The sequence below is a fragment of the Ipomoea triloba genome, chromosome 7, assembly GCF_003576645.1.
Source record: "Ipomoea triloba cultivar NCNSP0323 chromosome 7, ASM357664v1".
In the NCBI taxonomy this organism is placed as follows: Eukaryota; Viridiplantae; Streptophyta; class Magnoliopsida; order Solanales; family Convolvulaceae; genus Ipomoea; species Ipomoea triloba.
In genome coordinates this window covers 18,158,231-18,174,947 of record NC_044922.1, presented here as the reverse complement: position 1 = coordinate 18,174,947, position 16,717 = coordinate 18,158,231, and the positions used below count along the sequence as shown (strand labels likewise).

General features: G+C 35.0%; 2 protein-coding genes across 2 annotated transcripts; both read left to right on the top strand.

The window, feature by feature from the left end:
- The first annotated feature begins 5,528 nt into the window (after positions 1-5,528).
- Positions 5,529-6,873, top strand: LOC116024264 (F-box/FBD/LRR-repeat protein At1g13570-like). Its single transcript, XM_031265154.1, has 3 exons — positions 5,529-6,299; positions 6,418-6,573; positions 6,673-6,873. Exons 1-3 carry the CDS (start codon positions 5,529-5,531, stop codon positions 6,871-6,873), a joined length of 1,128 nt encoding a protein of 375 aa, XP_031121014.1.
- Positions 6,874-9,440: 2,567 nt separating this feature from the next.
- LOC116024263 (F-box/FBD/LRR-repeat protein At1g13570-like) lies at positions 9,441-10,928 on the top strand. The gene is made up of 2 exons (XM_031265153.1): positions 9,441-10,217; positions 10,587-10,928. The coding sequence occupies exons 1-2, from the start codon at positions 9,441-9,443 to the stop codon at positions 10,926-10,928; spliced, it is 1,119 nt and encodes a 372-aa protein (XP_031121013.1).
- The last annotated feature ends 5,789 nt before the right edge of the window (positions 10,929-16,717 follow it).

Sequence of the window (16,717 nt, the reverse complement as noted above, 5' to 3'; positions counted from 1 at the left end):
AAGGCTACAGGCCGATATATAATTACCAAACTCTAACCCTCCACCTCCAAAATCCCATTCTAAATTATGATTCAACTATAAACATTGTTTGTTAATCCTACTGTAAGTCTTCTTATTGTTTAATTTTTTTTATTAATTGTTCTTACTATCATAAAATTTAATAAAGTGTCGCAACTTAATTATGTGAGTTGATTGTTTATTACTAATTTATGATATTATATAGGATAACAAATAATAATACAATTGAATTTATTTCTAAACAAGTTAATGAGCATGCTGAAGTCGTGACTTGTTTTATTTTATTTTATTTTTTAATGCTATTATATTTGCATTTTGGTGATATACTTATGTAATTATATATTAGGTATATTTCTTAAATTATTTAGATATACTTATTAAAATTTTTAAAAAGTTTTAACATGTATGCTATTAAAGACTTACTTTGAAGCCTTTTTAGTGGCCTAAATATTAAACAGGCTTTTCAAAAGGCTTCAAGCCAAGTCAGACCAATTGTAAATTTAAGCTTGAGGGTAACTACATACAGGCTCACGCCCAAGTCTAGGCTTTAGATTTTTGTAACAGGCCTAGACCTAATTTTATAAAGTTCAGCTCTCAGCTCGGCCTATTTCCACCCTAGTCTTCGTAGAATACACCCCCATACACGCCTGGCGTCTGCTACTCTGCTCCGTTTCCTTTCGGCTTTCCTAATCCGCAACCCTAACCAAACCAAACAGCAGAGCTAAAGAATAGAAGGATTTTAGCTTTTGATTTCGACTGAAGCCTCATTATTCTATCAATTTAATGGCTCCACGTCGTCCGCTACTCAAAACCGTAGCGAATGCAAGTAGGGATTTAATAAGTGAGCTGCCGATAGAATTGAAGGACAGAATTTTGGAGTGTTTGTCCACCGAGACGCCGCCAGAACTGCTCTGCTCTCAAGGCACTGGAGAGATGTTTGGTTGCAGCATGGGCGGCTTATGTTCGATGAGGAATTCGTGCAAAGTTTCCAACCGTCCCAAGATGATGAAGGTAGAACCCTCGTGAACATAATCAATAATATCCTCTTTTCTCGTGCTGGGCCTGTTAAGAAATTTACTCTGGAGATAGACAGTGGATTTGATCCTTTGCCACCGCCGCAGCAATCTGATATTGATAGGTGGTGTCTTTTTCTGTCAAGAAATGGTGTGGAGGAACTTTACTTATGTTTATATAGTAATGTAGAGCTAGATTATCAGCTGCAATTTTGTTTACTCTCTTGCAGGACAATTAAGAAACTGATAGTCGAAGGTGTCTTTATTAATTTGTCTGTAAATGCTTGTGGTATATTTTCCAATGTCACTTCATTAGTTTTCTTGATTGTTACATTTAAGCGCAGTGTTAATGGAATTGCCTCTAGTATTAGTATTCCTAAGCTTGAGAAGCTAGTTCTTGAGGATTGTGAAGGGATCAATAAGTTGGAGATCAGTCCTCCAAAGCTTGAAATCTTGTATGTTATTCATTCTATTGATGATTATGTTGATTCGAGATGGTTGGCATCGCATTTGAAATCCATTAAGACTCTTTGGTTGTGTGGTACTTCATTGAAGGTGAGAATCTAACTCATTTTACTTGGCAAATGGATAGATAGATATAATTCTTTATCTTTTGGCTTGTTAAAGTTATTGTGGTGGCTAATTTTGTTTCTTAATTCCTATTTTTCAAGTTTATGCGTGTATCTATGTTTCCAATTGCAATAAATCTGCGAGTGTTGAAGCTATATGAACTAAATTTTGGTTGTCGGAAGCAACTCATCGTTTCTATGCAATTGCTTCAAAAATGCCCCAACCTATGTGAACTATGGATTATGGCGTATGAGGTAGAGTATATATATTTGGCAATCAAGTATGATTCTTCTTGTTTTGCTTTTTCAAATGTCCTCACAATTGTTTTTCATTTCTTCTTGAGTTATAGTTCCATGGGAAGGATGACCAAGAAGCTGCTTCAAGGCTTTTGGAGGATCGAAACGGTTGCTTATTTATTCAAGAGTTGCATATGCTTAACACAATTAAGATTGAAGCATTCACTCATCAATCCGCCCTCGAAATGCTTATTATGAAAACGCTGCTCTCAAAATCCCCTGCGCTAGAGAGAGTTGTTATTATGAAGTCTTGGCATATGAAGGCCTCCGAGATGAGAAAAATCCAAAGGAAGTTGGAGCACTTCCCTCGTGCATCTCCAAACGCACAACACTTCTGCGCGTATGAGTGAGGACGGGATGGAATACCCATCGTATAGGTTAGACTTTTAGACTGAGGTATTTGTAATCAGCAAGCATTGTGGGCAATTAAGAATGTTCCTATATTTGCTTTTGTTAATAACTGTCAACAATTTCTTGTTATCTTTTTGTGGATGCATGAGGAAAATTGAAGCTCCCACACAACATTAAACTCCTAATTGCATTAAGAATTAGACATGCAATCCAAGCAGACAATTTGTGCCTTTAGAGATACACAAGGAAAACACAAATAGTCCAACTTGATTACATGCAAATTTAGTGCAGTTGGTAATGTCGGTGCAACAAATTCAAGATTTTTATGCTGAAAAATAAAAAGTATAATCAGACCCTTGAAAACAATCGATTTCAATGTGTTTCGTTCTTTTATGAAACACAAAGTTTTAGCAATGGCGACTACTGAATTATTATGACAAAAAACTGTTGCAGGTTTGTCAAGGGCAACTTGCAAATCATTCAGCAAGTACCACAACCATTGTAGCTCACACACTGTTACAGCCATAGACCTATATTAAGCTTCAGAGGAAGAATGAGAAATTGTAGGCTACTCCTTTGCTTTCCAGGAAATGATGTTTATCTTCCTATGCTCGAGGATCTCTCATTTGTTAAATGTGACAATTAAGACACTCAAGTTCTGTGATTTTCGTTTTGGCTTCTCGGTAAATATTTGATGTATATTTCCAAACATCAACACTTCATTAGCTAGTTTTCAAGCATGTTTGGTTTGTGCGTGATGTTAAAGGAATATATATTTTTTGAATGACAAGAGAAAGCCAATGCAACCATTACCCTGCACACTTTAGGCCATTGCTACTATTGTCTCTCACCAGAGTGTGAAAATGTTGTAGTCATACTGAGGTTCCCAATTGCAATAAATCTGCAAGGAAGGCATGATGTTCAGGTTGCTTTGTCTGCTTGCAAGCAAAGCTTATGAACTTATTTTGAGTTAGTTGACCAGTTGAATTGTACTCCGAAAGCTTGTTAGCTAACTTTAAAAAAAAATAAAATTATTTTTAAGGCTACATTGAGACCTTCTAAATTGACAAAAAAAAATGCAATTGAATTGTAATAGTAAACAACCTATTAAGTTATTAAGTGTTACTGTTGACCTCCAAATTCTTATGTGGATTAAGCAATTAAGCAATTGAAACTCGGAGGTTTCAATTTTATTTTGATTGCCCGGTAAATGTTGCTGGTTGTATATTTCTTGGCGTCACTTTGTTAGTTTTTTATCATATTAATTTTAAGAGTAGAATTAATGGAGGAGTTGTCTATAATCTTGAGAAGCTTGTTTTCCGTTTTTGTGTTGGGATCAATAATTTTAAGATCTGTACTACTCCAAAACTTAAAATATTGGATTTGGCTTTTCTTTCTCATGCGTTCGAACGGAGATGGTTGTCTCATTTTAGAGAAATTAAGCCTCTTTGCTTAGAAGGTCGCCATTTGTTATTGCCTTGTAAGAATCTTTACTTTCCCCTCATCTTAATAATGCAAGTATGTATGTCCGCACGAGAACCTCAATTCATGCATGTGCGGGCAACTCAATTGGTGTGGGAGCGGTATATTTCTGAGGGGATCGAAGGTGAGCCACAGTGTAGGAATGGTATGTTCTTGAGAGTTTCATGTAATGTGGTATATTCCTCCACTATGTTAACGTGATTTACTCCTCCACTATCATATTCTATTGAGCTTGGAGCAAGAAAATTTTTCCTTCTGTGGGCAAAAAGTTTTTGTTTTTCCGGCCTTCTAGCTGGCTTGTTAGGCTAATTATTGTTTCCTTTACTGTTTATAAGTTTTATGATGTTACAGTAGTCGCACAATGCTTTGAAATAAAAATGATATTAAACATGATTAGTTCCAAAAATATATTTCAAATAAATAATAGTCCGCAGAAGAAAAAAAAAAGAAGTATTGTGGCTAATATACCTTGATATTAAAATCCGAACAAAGAGTATGAATAAATGACAAGTCCAAGTTAACCAGGAGAATAGAAAGATAATTGTCAAAATCGTCTTCAAAGAAATAATTTGTGAGTGTTAAATTGCCAAGCCTTGAAGCCTTAATGTCGAAATATGACACATTCTCACATTCGCTAAATGAGAGAGTCTCAAGCATAGGAACATCTATAACAAAATCGAGATTAATAGCACCAAAGATAACGCAGTCAAAACTATTCGGAAATATGTAAGGGCATTTGTTGTTGGTGCAACTAATACTCTGATAAGATCCAACCTCTAAAGAGTTAAGCAAGAAAATATGCAATTTGGGAGCCTGAAGCATTTATTTGGTCCACAATCTGTTTGAAAAGTAAAATCCATTTCTTCAACACTTGTTTGAGTAATAAAAAGGAACCATTGATCGAAGTCAAACTTTCGAGAATTAGCTAGGCTTATCACGGATGATTGGCAAGTCACAAACAAAATCCAAGGCAATTTTACAACAAATAGGTCCATGGTGCCGCATGAGAACTTTGTTGACTACATACATACAGGTTGATATGGTATTGTAACTACCAGAATATTTTTTCCCAACATAAGCAAAGAACTGATCATCGAAGTTAAGTTGTGTGAGATTAGACCAACAATAATCTCTCCAAATGGTAGACAAAACGGCAATTCTAGCCGCTTCTATAATCGACAAAAATCCCAAAATATTGTCAAGTATTTCTGTAAGAATTTGACGGGTTCTATCTTTTCCCGACATCATTTACATAACTTCAACATATATGTAAATTACTTGACATAAGATACCAACTACTTGACCGGTCTTTTTTATTTTTGTTATTAATTACCTTTTATATAAGTGACTTACAATGACTTCATTTGTAATATTTGATTGGTATTATGTAATGGGATTCTTTCCCGCTTGACTCTATTTATGTTCTTTTGCATTAATCGATTTGGTTATTTTGCTTTCAAAAAAGTATTCAATTTAAAGTTTTAATAACTTCTTAATATAAAAATTTTTTTAAAAAATTTATAAATATTTGTTCTATGAATTTTTATACACTCATAGAAAGTTAATAAAAATTTAAAAACTTGTATGAAGATTTAAAAAGATTCTACAGAGGCGATTTAAAATCCATAAATTTTGAATACTCTTAGGCCCAGAGTCTTCTCGTCTGGCTTCTGCTACACTGTTCCGTTTCCCTTCGGCTTTCCTAATCCGCAACCTAACCAAACCAAACATCAGAGGTGAAGAATTGAAGGGTTTTAGGTTTTGATTTCGACTGAAGCCTCATTATTCTATCAATTTAATGGCTCCACGTCGTCGGCGACTCAAAACCCTACCGGATGCAAATAGGGATTTCATAAGTGAGCTGCCGGTAGAGGTGAAGGAAAGGATTTTGGAGTGTTTGCCCACCCGAGATGCCGCCAGAACTGCTCTGCTCTCAAGGCACTGGAGAGATGTTTGGTTGCAGCATGAGCGGCTTACGTTCGATTGCGAATTCTTACAAAGTTTGCAAGATAATGGAGATAGAACCCTCGTCAACATAATCAATAATATCCTCTTTTTTCGTGCTGGGCCTGTTAAGAAATTTACTCTAGATATAAACGCTGCATATGGTCCGTCGCCGCAGCAATTTGATTTTGATAAGTGGTGTCTTTTTCTGTCAAGAAATGGTGTGGAGGAACTTAACATATTTTTATATAGTTATCTAGAGCCAGATTATCAGCTGCCATGTTGTATACTCTCTTGCAGGACAATTAAGAAACTGATAGTCGAAGGTCCTTTTATTGATTTGCCAGTAAATGCTTGTGGTATATTTTCCAATGTCACTTCATTAGCTTTCTTGAATGTTGAATTTAAGCGCAGTGTTAATGGAATTGCCTCTAGTATTAGTATTCCTAAGCTTGAGAAGCTGGCTCTTGAGCATTGTGATGGGATCGGTGAGTTTGAGATAAGCCCTCCAAAGCTTGAAATCTTGTCTGTTATTGGTTCTATTTATGAATTTGTTCATTCGAGATGGTTGGTACCGCATTTCAAAGCCATTAAGACTCTTTGGTTGTGTGGCTCTTCGTTGGAGGTGAGGATCTGCCTCGTTTTACTTTATGCAAATGGATGGATAGATACAATTCTTTACCTTTTGGCTTGTTAAATTTATTGTGGTGGCTAATTTTGTTTCTTAATTCCTATTTTTCAAGTGTATGCGTGTATCTATGTTTCCAACTGCAATAAATCTGCGAGTGCTGAAGCTATATGAATTAAAATTTGGTTATCATCGGAAGCAGCTCATCTCTTCTATGCAATTGCTTCAAAAATGCCCCAACCTATGTGAACTGCAGATTTTGGGGGATGAGGTAGAGTATATATTTGGCAATCATGTATGATTCTTCTTGTTTTGCTTTTTCAAATGTCCTCACAGTTGTGCTTGCTTTACATTTCTTCTTGAGTTATAGTTAGGTTCGGAGGATGACAACGAAATGAACGATTTGGAAGATCGAAACGGTCGCTTATTTATTCAAGAGCTGCATATGCTTAACACAATTAAGATTGAAGACTTCAGTGATGAATCTGCACTCGGAATGCTTTATATGAAAACGCTGCTCTCAAAATACCCTGCGCTAGAGAGAGTTGTTATTGTGAAGCCTAGCCATTAGAATGCCTCCGAGGTGGTGAGAAAAATTCAAAGAAAGTTGGAATGCTTCCCTCGTGCATCTCCAAATGCACAAATTGTCTGCACTGGCAATGACAATGCGCGTATGCATGAGGACTGGATGGATACCCATGGTATTAATCTTTTAGAAACTTAGTATGGAATCTCCATGGGTTCTATTTGGTTGCAGCTTAGAAATGTAAGCAAAGGTTGTGTTGGGAGTTGAAATGTTTTCTAAGTTGTTCAGCAAGTATTGTGGGCAATTAAGAATGTTCCTATATTTGCTTTTGTTAATAAATGGTTGTCCTGAAGGGCTTGAATTTCAGCTTACATTGCATGTTTCCAACACTAAAATTTGACTGCCTCATTATATGTCTTAGGTTCAGAATATTATGAGATTCATTTTTGAGTTTCATCTGGCAAACCACTCTGTGTTGCTGAATTTTTTGGTGTAAGTGAAGGTGAACACCTAAAGTGGAATGACCATCAGTAGTTATATTATAATCACTGGCAGAGAGGGATTAAACAAATCATGTGCCTTAATTACTTGCTGAAGGATTCTTAGGATTATTTGTCTTGAAGGGAATCTCAAAGCTCTAGCTACATTTAACACATGTTGATGCTTTCTTTATGCAATTGCATTCTGCTGTGGGGTGTCGACACATGATTTTTTATTTTATGTAAAATGTCTTTTTCTGCATAAAACTCAGTCATATTAATCTCAATACCATTATATTATCACTTCTTATTACCTTGATTTTAGTGGGGTTATTTTTAGTTGAATGACAAGATCAGAGAAACTTGCAACCATTCTCCTACACACCTTATTAGGATATTGTGATTATTATCTCTCAAGCTACGTGAACTACTGGTACATACTAACTTATTTTGAGAGCTGCTATCTACAATATTAGCTTGTGTTTTGATTCTTTGTTTTCTCTAACATGTTTCTCATTCTTGTTGAGTTATAGTTGGGTAGGTGGTTTGACAAAGATGTTGCTTCAAGACTTATGAAGGATTCTTGTTTGAAGATGTTTAAGATTATAATCCAGATTCAGTGGCCTAGCTTATCCATAGTGGAAATATATTTTTTGAAATTAGCACTGGTCTCTTTCCCAAATCTTTGAACTTCCTCACCAAGTCATATAGATAATCTTTTTTTTTAGTACTACTGACTCTGTTACAATGTAGTATCTGTTCATATAGATAATCTTGATTATATTTGCTAATAAATGCTATTAGTGTATTTCCTGGTGTCACTTTATTAGTTTTTGATGGTGTTGAATTTAGTTTACAGTATTCCTAATCTTGAGAAGCTGGTTTTGGATGATTGTGAAGGGACTCAAAGCTCCAAAACATCATTATTATGTCCTTCTCATGACATTATTGAAGCTACTAAAAGACTTATGTGAAATCCAGATGGTAACATCTAATCAAGATCTGAAAATGTTATAACGCAATATATCCAAAAATGCTTAACACAATATATAGATAGATTGATTCATTTAGTGGATTTACACGTAAAACATTTTTTATGAGAATGCTGCTCTTGGAATCCCCTACCCTAGAGGGACTTGTTATCTGAAAATGCTTAACGCAATATATAGATTGATTCACACTTCTCACATAAAAAAGTGTCTACATTTCAACTTTAATATATATATGAAATATACAAATAAATAAATATATAATGTAAAATTCTTTTAAAAAATGAATCCCTAGGCCCTAGTTCAACAATTTGCCTTTGCCCTTCAGCCTTGTGACTTAGACTGATTCCAATATTCCGGTTATACATTTACTTTCATTGACTCTTAGTATATTTATTATTAATAGATACTTTTATATAAAGAATTTTTAACTCATACTTTCACATAATAAAATAGTCATTATATCTAAAAACATAATAAGTCTCAATTAAAGTTATATATCTCTAATTTATGTCCATGTTTTTAGTATAAATCATTTGGTACATTGTGTTTTTAGAGTTGTACTATACAATTTTTTTATAAAAATACTTTTACGATTATAATTTTTGTTATTTTTCCATTAAATTTACCATACACATGCATCCACCATATCTTTTTTTTTTTATTCTTTAGTAAGAATAATATTTGTAGACATTATATATTAGATTAATATAATAATTTTTTTTTATTTTAATTTTAATTAATAAGAATTTGTTAATTATTTTTTAAAACATAAATAGTGGACATATGTTTTTGCACATGACTTGAAAAAAACTAGTCAATATATAAATGATGAACTGAAATAATTTTATTAAAAAGTAATTGACCAAAAATTTTCAGTTCTATCAGTTAAGCGTTTTTTTTTTTACCAAATTATGGATTTCAGCCCTGCGATTCAGCCCTAATATACTCTTTCTTTCGGTCTCCACTCAGCTCCACCGGCGGCCGGCCTTAAATTAGTCTTCTCCATCTGGCGTCTTCTACGCTGCTCCGTTTCCCTTCGGATTTCCTAACTCGCAACCCTAACCAAACCAAACATCAGAGCGGAAGAATAGAACGATTTTAGGTTTTGATTTCGAGTGACGCCTCGCTGTTGTTCAATTTAATGGCTCGGCAACTCAAAATCGTAGTGGACGCAAGTAGGGATTTAATAAGTGAGCTTCCGGTAGAGATAAAGGAAAGAATTTTGGAGTGTTTGCCCACCCGAGACGCCGCAAGAACTGCTATGCTCTCTAGGCACTGGAATGATGTTTGGTTGCAGCATGAGCGGCTTACATTCGATTCCGAATTCGTGCAAAGTTTCCAACAGTCCCAATATGATGACGATAGAACCCCCGTGAACATAATCAATAATATCCTCTTTTCCCGTGCTGGGCCTATTAAGAAATTTACTCTACAGAGAGACGGTGAAATTGATCCTTTGCCGTTGCCGCAGCAATATGATATTGATAGGTGGTGTATTTTTCTGTCAAGAAATGGTGTGGAGGAACTTAACTTATGTTTATATAGTGATATAGGGCCAGATTATCAGCTGCAATTTTGTTTACTCTCTTGCAGGACAATTAAGAAACTGATAGTCGACGGTGTCTTTATTAATTTGCCTGTAAATGCTTGTGGTATATTTTTCAATGTCACTTCATTAGCTTTCTTCAATGTTACATTTAAGCGTAGTGTTAATGGAATTGTCTCTAGTATTAGTATTCCTAAGCTTGAGAAGCTGGTTCTCGAGGATTGTGAAGGGATCAATAAGTTTGAGATCAGCCCTCCAAAGCTTGAAATCTTGTCTGTTATTCATTCTATTGATGATTACGTTGATTCGAGATGGTTGGCACCGCATTTGAAAACAATTAAGACTCTTTGGTTGTGTGGCTATTCGTTGTCGGTGAGAATCTAACTCATTTTACTTGACAAATCGATGGATAGATATAATTCTTTACCTTTTGTTTTGTTAAAGTTCTTGTGGTGGCTAATTTTGTTTCTTATTTCCTATTTTTCAAGTGTATGCGTGCATCTATGTTTCCAACTGCAATAAATCATCTGCGAGTGCTGAAGCTATATAAATTAGATTTTGGTTGTCGGAAGCAGCTCACCATTTATAAGCAATTACTTAAAAAATGCCCCAACCTATGTGAATTGCATATTATGGCGGTTGAGGTAGAGTTTATATTTGGCAATCATGTATGATTCTTATTGTTTTGCTTTTTCAAATGTCCTCAGCTGTGCTTGTTTTTCATTTCTTCTTGAGTTATAGTTCCGTAGGAAGGATGACCAAGAAAATGCTTCAAGGCTTTTGGAGGATGGAAACGGTTGCTTATTTATTCAAGAGCTGCATATGCTTAACAGTATTAAGATTGAAGCATTCAATCATCAATCCGCACTCGAAATGCTATTTATGAAAACACTGCTCTCAAAATCCCCTGCGCTAGAGAGAGTTGTTATTGTGAAGTCTTGGCATAGGAATGCCTTCGAGATGAGAAAAATCCAAGGGGAGTTTGAACGTTTCCCTCGTGCATCTCCAAACGCACAAATTGTCTGCATTGGCAATGACTCTGCGCATATGAGTGAGGACGGGATGAGATACCCATGGTGTTAGGCTTTTAGACTGAGGTATTTGTAATTAGCATGCATTGTGGGCAATTAAGAATGTTCCTATATTTGCTTTTGTTATTAACTGTCAACAATTTCTTCTTATCTTTTTGTGGATGCATGAGGAAAAATTGAAGCTCCCACATAACATTAAACTCCTAATTGCATTAAGAATTAGACCTGCAATCCAAGCAGACAATTTGTGCCTTTACAGATACACAAGGAAAACACAAATAGTCCAACTTGATTACTTGCAAATTTAGTGCAGTTGAAAACAATCTATTTCAATGTTTTTCCTTCTTTCATAAACACAGTTTTTTTTGCAATGGCGACCGTTGAATTATTATAACAAAAAACTGTTGTCGTTTGTCAAGGGTAACTTGCAAATCATTTAGCAAGTACCACAACCATTGTAGTTCAGACACTGTTATTCCGCTTCAAGGAAGAATGAGAAATTGTACGCTACTCCTTTGCTTTCCAGGAAATGATGCTTATCTTCCTATGCTCGAGGATCTCTCATTTGTTAAATGTAACAATTAAGACACTCAAGTTTTGTGTTAACGGAATATTTTTTTTTTGAATGACGAGAGAAACCGACTGCAGCAATTACCCTGCACACTTTAGGCCATTATATTGCTACTATTGTCTCTCACAAGAGTGTGAAAATGTTTGAAGTAGCCATACGGAGATTTCCAATTGCAATAAATATGCAAGTAATCAAGGAAGGCATAATGTTCAGGTTGTTTTGCCTACATGCAAGCAAAGCTTATGAACTTATTTTGAGTTAGTTGACTGATACATATGATTTTATACTATTATTTGCCCCATAATTTAGTTGGTTTTGTTGCTTATTTTTCTTACCTTGATGAATTTGAGACTTGTTTGTGTATTACATTTGCTTAGTCTTAGTTTATTCACGAACGAGGAGCAAAGGAAGGATTTTCGGTCATCTTGGTCAAGTTTTGGAAGCATGGGAATCTAGCTACCCAAGGTCGGAAAGGAGCAACGGAGCACGAAAGAAGTCAGAAGACAACCAGAAGAGACACCTCACGGCCGTGAGGCTGCCCGTGAGGCACCACATGGACAGCAGAGGGTCACTACACCCCCCGATCCCGGCCGTGAGGGTGCCCGTGACTCTGCTGTTGTCCAGTATTAAAAGTCTCGTTTTGCTGTCTTTTTGGGTATTCCGAGCCCTAGTTTATTTCAGTACAATTTTCCTTCTCTTTAGAGTTTTCCATAGCATAGAATAACACAGATTTACCTTCTTGAATTCGTTTGCAAGCTTGGAATCATTGTTTGGATTGGAATTACTCTACAAGATTGTTAGTATAGTTCTCTCTTTTATTCTTTAGAGTCGCTGTTATGATTTCAATATTTAATTCTTGTTTTGTTTTGTTCGCTTTAATCATGAGTGAGTAGTTCGTTTATGGGTTTAGATTAGAGATCTATTGCTAGTCTTGATGTTCATTTTGTGATTATTGCATAATGGAATTGAATTATTTACCTAAGGTTTATGTTGAATTGGTGATTATTTTCTACTTGTTATTAATTGATGGCCACAATTGATTGCTAGCTTGGGAGAGGATTCATTACAAAGAAAGTTGGGTGGAGACTTCGAGCCTTACCAATTTCAACCTAATTTTTCCTGCTATGAGAATAGGGGTAATTTGGGGGCTTACAATGCTTAGGTGCTTAAGACTACGATTGATGCATCACGAAAGTGGGGCAATCTTAGCCTAATTTTATTTATTGATTACGAAAGTAGCTGAATTGAATTCTTGTTGTGCATTGCCCATAAATCCCTAGGTTAATTATGCTTTCCTAATTCTGAATTGTTAGAACATCAAGATTGCAATACTCCTAATCTGACCCATTTCCTTTATCATTCAATTTATTCATTAGTCAATTTATTTCCTTTAATTCCTCTATTCAGTTATTAATTTACTTGGATTCTATTTTATTCAATTGCTCTAGTGCCTAGAATTTCTTAATTCACACAATTACGTGTCATAGCCCCAATCCTCAGCAGAAAGACATTGTACACCCTATTTTACACTCACAATTATACTCATCATTGACCAGTTTAATTGTACTCCGGAATCATGTTAGCTTATTTATAATTCAAAGGAAATTTTGTCAAAATAACTTTGGAGGCTTTAATTTTTTTCCGTTTTTGTGTTGGGATCAATAATTTTAAGATCTGTACTCAAAAACTTAAAAGCTTGGATTTGGCTTTTGTTTTTCATGCGTTTGAACGAAGATGATTGTTGCCTCATTTGAGAGAAATTAAGACTCTTTACTTAGAAGGCCGCCATTTGTTATCAGTGAGAATCTTTACTTTCTCCTCATCTTAATGCAAGTATGTATGCCCGCATGAGAACCTCAATTCATGCATGTGCGGGCAACTCAATTGGTGTTGGATCTGAAGTTGTATGTTTCTGAGGGGATCGGAGGAGAGCCATAGTGTGGGAGTGTTATGTTCTTGAAAGTTTCACCAATGTGGTATATTCCTCCACTATGTTAATATGGTTTACTAGCTCCTCCACTATCATATTCTATTGGGTTTGGAGCGATAAAATTTTACTTTTTATGGGCAAAGATTTTTTTTCCGGCCTTCTGCTTGTTAGAGTTTATCCTCATGGCTAATTATTGTTTCCTTTACTTTTTTAAGTTTTATGACGTTGCAGTAGTCGCACAGGCGCTCACAAAAGCAAGAAATCTGCAAGTAATCAGGGTGATAGATTTAGACTTTGCTTTGGAAAGCATATCATTATTGCTTTGGAATTGCTTGAAAGATCCTCCAACCTATAAGAACTGGAGATTAAAGTAGAAAACATATATGCCGACATGTACTCTAGGAAACAATGTTTTTTAATTCCCTCACGGTGTTTTCTGGAAGATTTATATAATAATGAGTACTCAAATCATATAGGAAGATTTGTCAACAAGTTTTATCTAGATTGGTTAAATAGGGTTATTAAAAACATATAGGAAACTGTATGTATCTCATACACACCTAAAATGGTTTGATTATTCTTTGTTTTTCTTAACATGTTTTTCATTCTTGTTGAGTTATAGTCGATCGAGTTGGTGGATTGGCAAAGATGACAAAGATGTTACTTCAAGACTTGCTTTATCAATCAAGATTTGGAGATGCTTAAGATTGAGTCATTTAGCTAATTCATATTGGAAAAGAATTTTGTGAAAGCGCACTACTCTTAAAATCCTCTAGAATAGAGAGTTGTTATCCAATCAGAATCTAAGCATATTCACGCTACTATGGCATGCAAAATTCCAAGGAGTTGTTGAACTTTCCTCATATATCTCCAAAAGCACAACTTGTCTTCACGGAGTGCAAGTGTAGTTTAAGGCTAGTTACACCTCCCTGGAACATATAGAAATGTAACCAATTCATGGATGTGCTAGAAGCTAAGTTGACAAATTTGTGCAAGCAAGGGTAGAATTTTGTTTCCTAGCTAGGTTGGTCAATAAATATTACTCACCCCCTCCTATGAGAGTAATGAGACTTAACTCATTATTTAAAATTGGAAAAATAGTCAAATACATCCTGAACTACTTTTAAAAGAACTTGTTAATCGCATGTAACATATCCTACGTGATGGTTGACGTATTAAATTTAAAATCCAAAAAAAAAAAATCATTGCTGCCATCTTCTTCTTCCATCCTTTGTCTCCAAAGTACCCTTCTTCGTCTCCGTCTATCTTGAGAGGAAGAAAAGAAACAAAGAGGAGGTTGAAGGCAGCCATGGCCGATTGTATCATTGTACACTATTGAACTTATACCAAAAATTGAGGAGATGCATTAAATTAAAATGATTATATGTAAACAATTTCTACTTTTGTGGAGGCACGAGGAAACCATAAAAGTTCCTAATTAAACATCCAACCTCGAGCAATGATATGATAACCTTCTCAATTCTAGGAAAGCAACCAAGTAACACCTTGATGAATTGCATTTAATTTCAAACCTAAATCCGACTTGTTAAATTGGCTAAACTTCAAAGTGTAAAACATTTTATGTGCTCGAGTCACACTAGTAAGTTCCTCCAAAAGTTCAAATTTCCTTTCCAATTAATTGAAAAAAAAATGAATAACAAAAACATAAAAATAAACAATCAATCAGTTTATAATATACATAACTAATTTGCATTAAGAAATGCAACAATAATGGATTCAATTATAATTTTACTGAACAGTTAATTAACCCTTGTATATAAATCATGTAATAACACTTTCGAGCTGAACCACGCAAAGTTGATTCTCTTGAAGAATTTAATTAATTATCTGAGGAAGCTTGTTCAGGGAAGATAAGTGACCGCTCTAACTCTAAGACCATTTAGTGAAAATTACAGGTGTTTGCCAGGAAATCCACAACCCTATTTTGCTCTATAGAAGTGAAACAAACGAGTATTTCACTATTGAGCCAACATACCTAGCATGGTTGAAAATATCGCTAGGCGCTCTGGGAGCACCTAGCGCCTAGGACGCCTAGCCGGGGATTAATCGGGGCCTAGGCGCCCGTCTATTTTCTATTTTATTTTTATTTTTTAAAAATTTGTTTAAGTATTTTTTATTTTTTAAAGACTAATAATTATAAATTATATAATACTTTAATAGTTAATACTAAAATATTAAATATTAACCTAAAAAATATCTAAAGTTTGTACAATTTAAAATTATTTCGCTCAAAACGATGTTGTTTTGAGTGAAATAACCCATTAAAAAAAAAAAAAGAACAATAGTTAATCGACCGACTAGAAGGCCTAGTCGGTCTAGTCGACGCCTAGGCGATCAACGCCTAAGCGGCCTAGGCGGTGGTTTGGCGGAGCTTAGGCGGCCTAGGCGGTCGCCTAGCCGGCCAGCCGCCTAGACCACCATTTAATGTGATACGCTAGGCGGTCGACCAGCGCCTAGTGCCTAGGTGGGGATTAATCGGCGCCTAGGCGGGATTTTTGCAACACTGATACCTAGCCATACAAGTAATTAGCAAATTCGCAACTAGACCTAATTGGCGATATGATGCAAATGAATGGCATTCTATTACTATGTTATATATACTAATAATTTGAGCATATATGCTTATTAGAGTCTATAATGCTATGTTTCTTATCATACTAGCTAGTCTTAGAGTTTTGTGCAATTAAATAGGCTTTATGCCATGTATAAAGAGGGGATTTGAAGCAATATAATGTATACTAAAACATTTCATGTACATGTCTTTGCATTTTCTTCTTTTGCATTCTACACCATTCATCTTGGAGAAATGATGTCATTATGTTATTATTGAAAATAAAATTCTTATATTTTTATAAAGCACAACAAAATAGTCTTTTGGCATGTTTGTAAATAACTAGCTAGCAACATAAGATTAATTCAAAACCAAAAAAGGATTGTGTGCTAGAAGATTATTCAACTAGTAAGAATACTCGAGCTAACCATTAGTACATTACACAGTATTGAACTTAAAGAGTGAATGAAGGAGCGAGATGCATAAATTCAATTCAACAAAAATATAATAAGATGCTTATATGTAAACGATTTTTGCTTTCTTTGATGCAAGATGAAAATTTAAAAGCTTTTGCATAATTTTAAACTCTTTATTGGAGTCAAACTTCATTGAGCGAATAATGACAACCTTCTCAAGTGTCAAAAAGCAAGCAAGTAGCATCATGATGAATTCCAATTTAGACCTCGACCCATTTTAGCCGCACTTTGAAGTCCCTCCCAAAGTATAAATTTAGAGATTTTTGCAAAAAACTTCAAAAAAAAAAAAAAA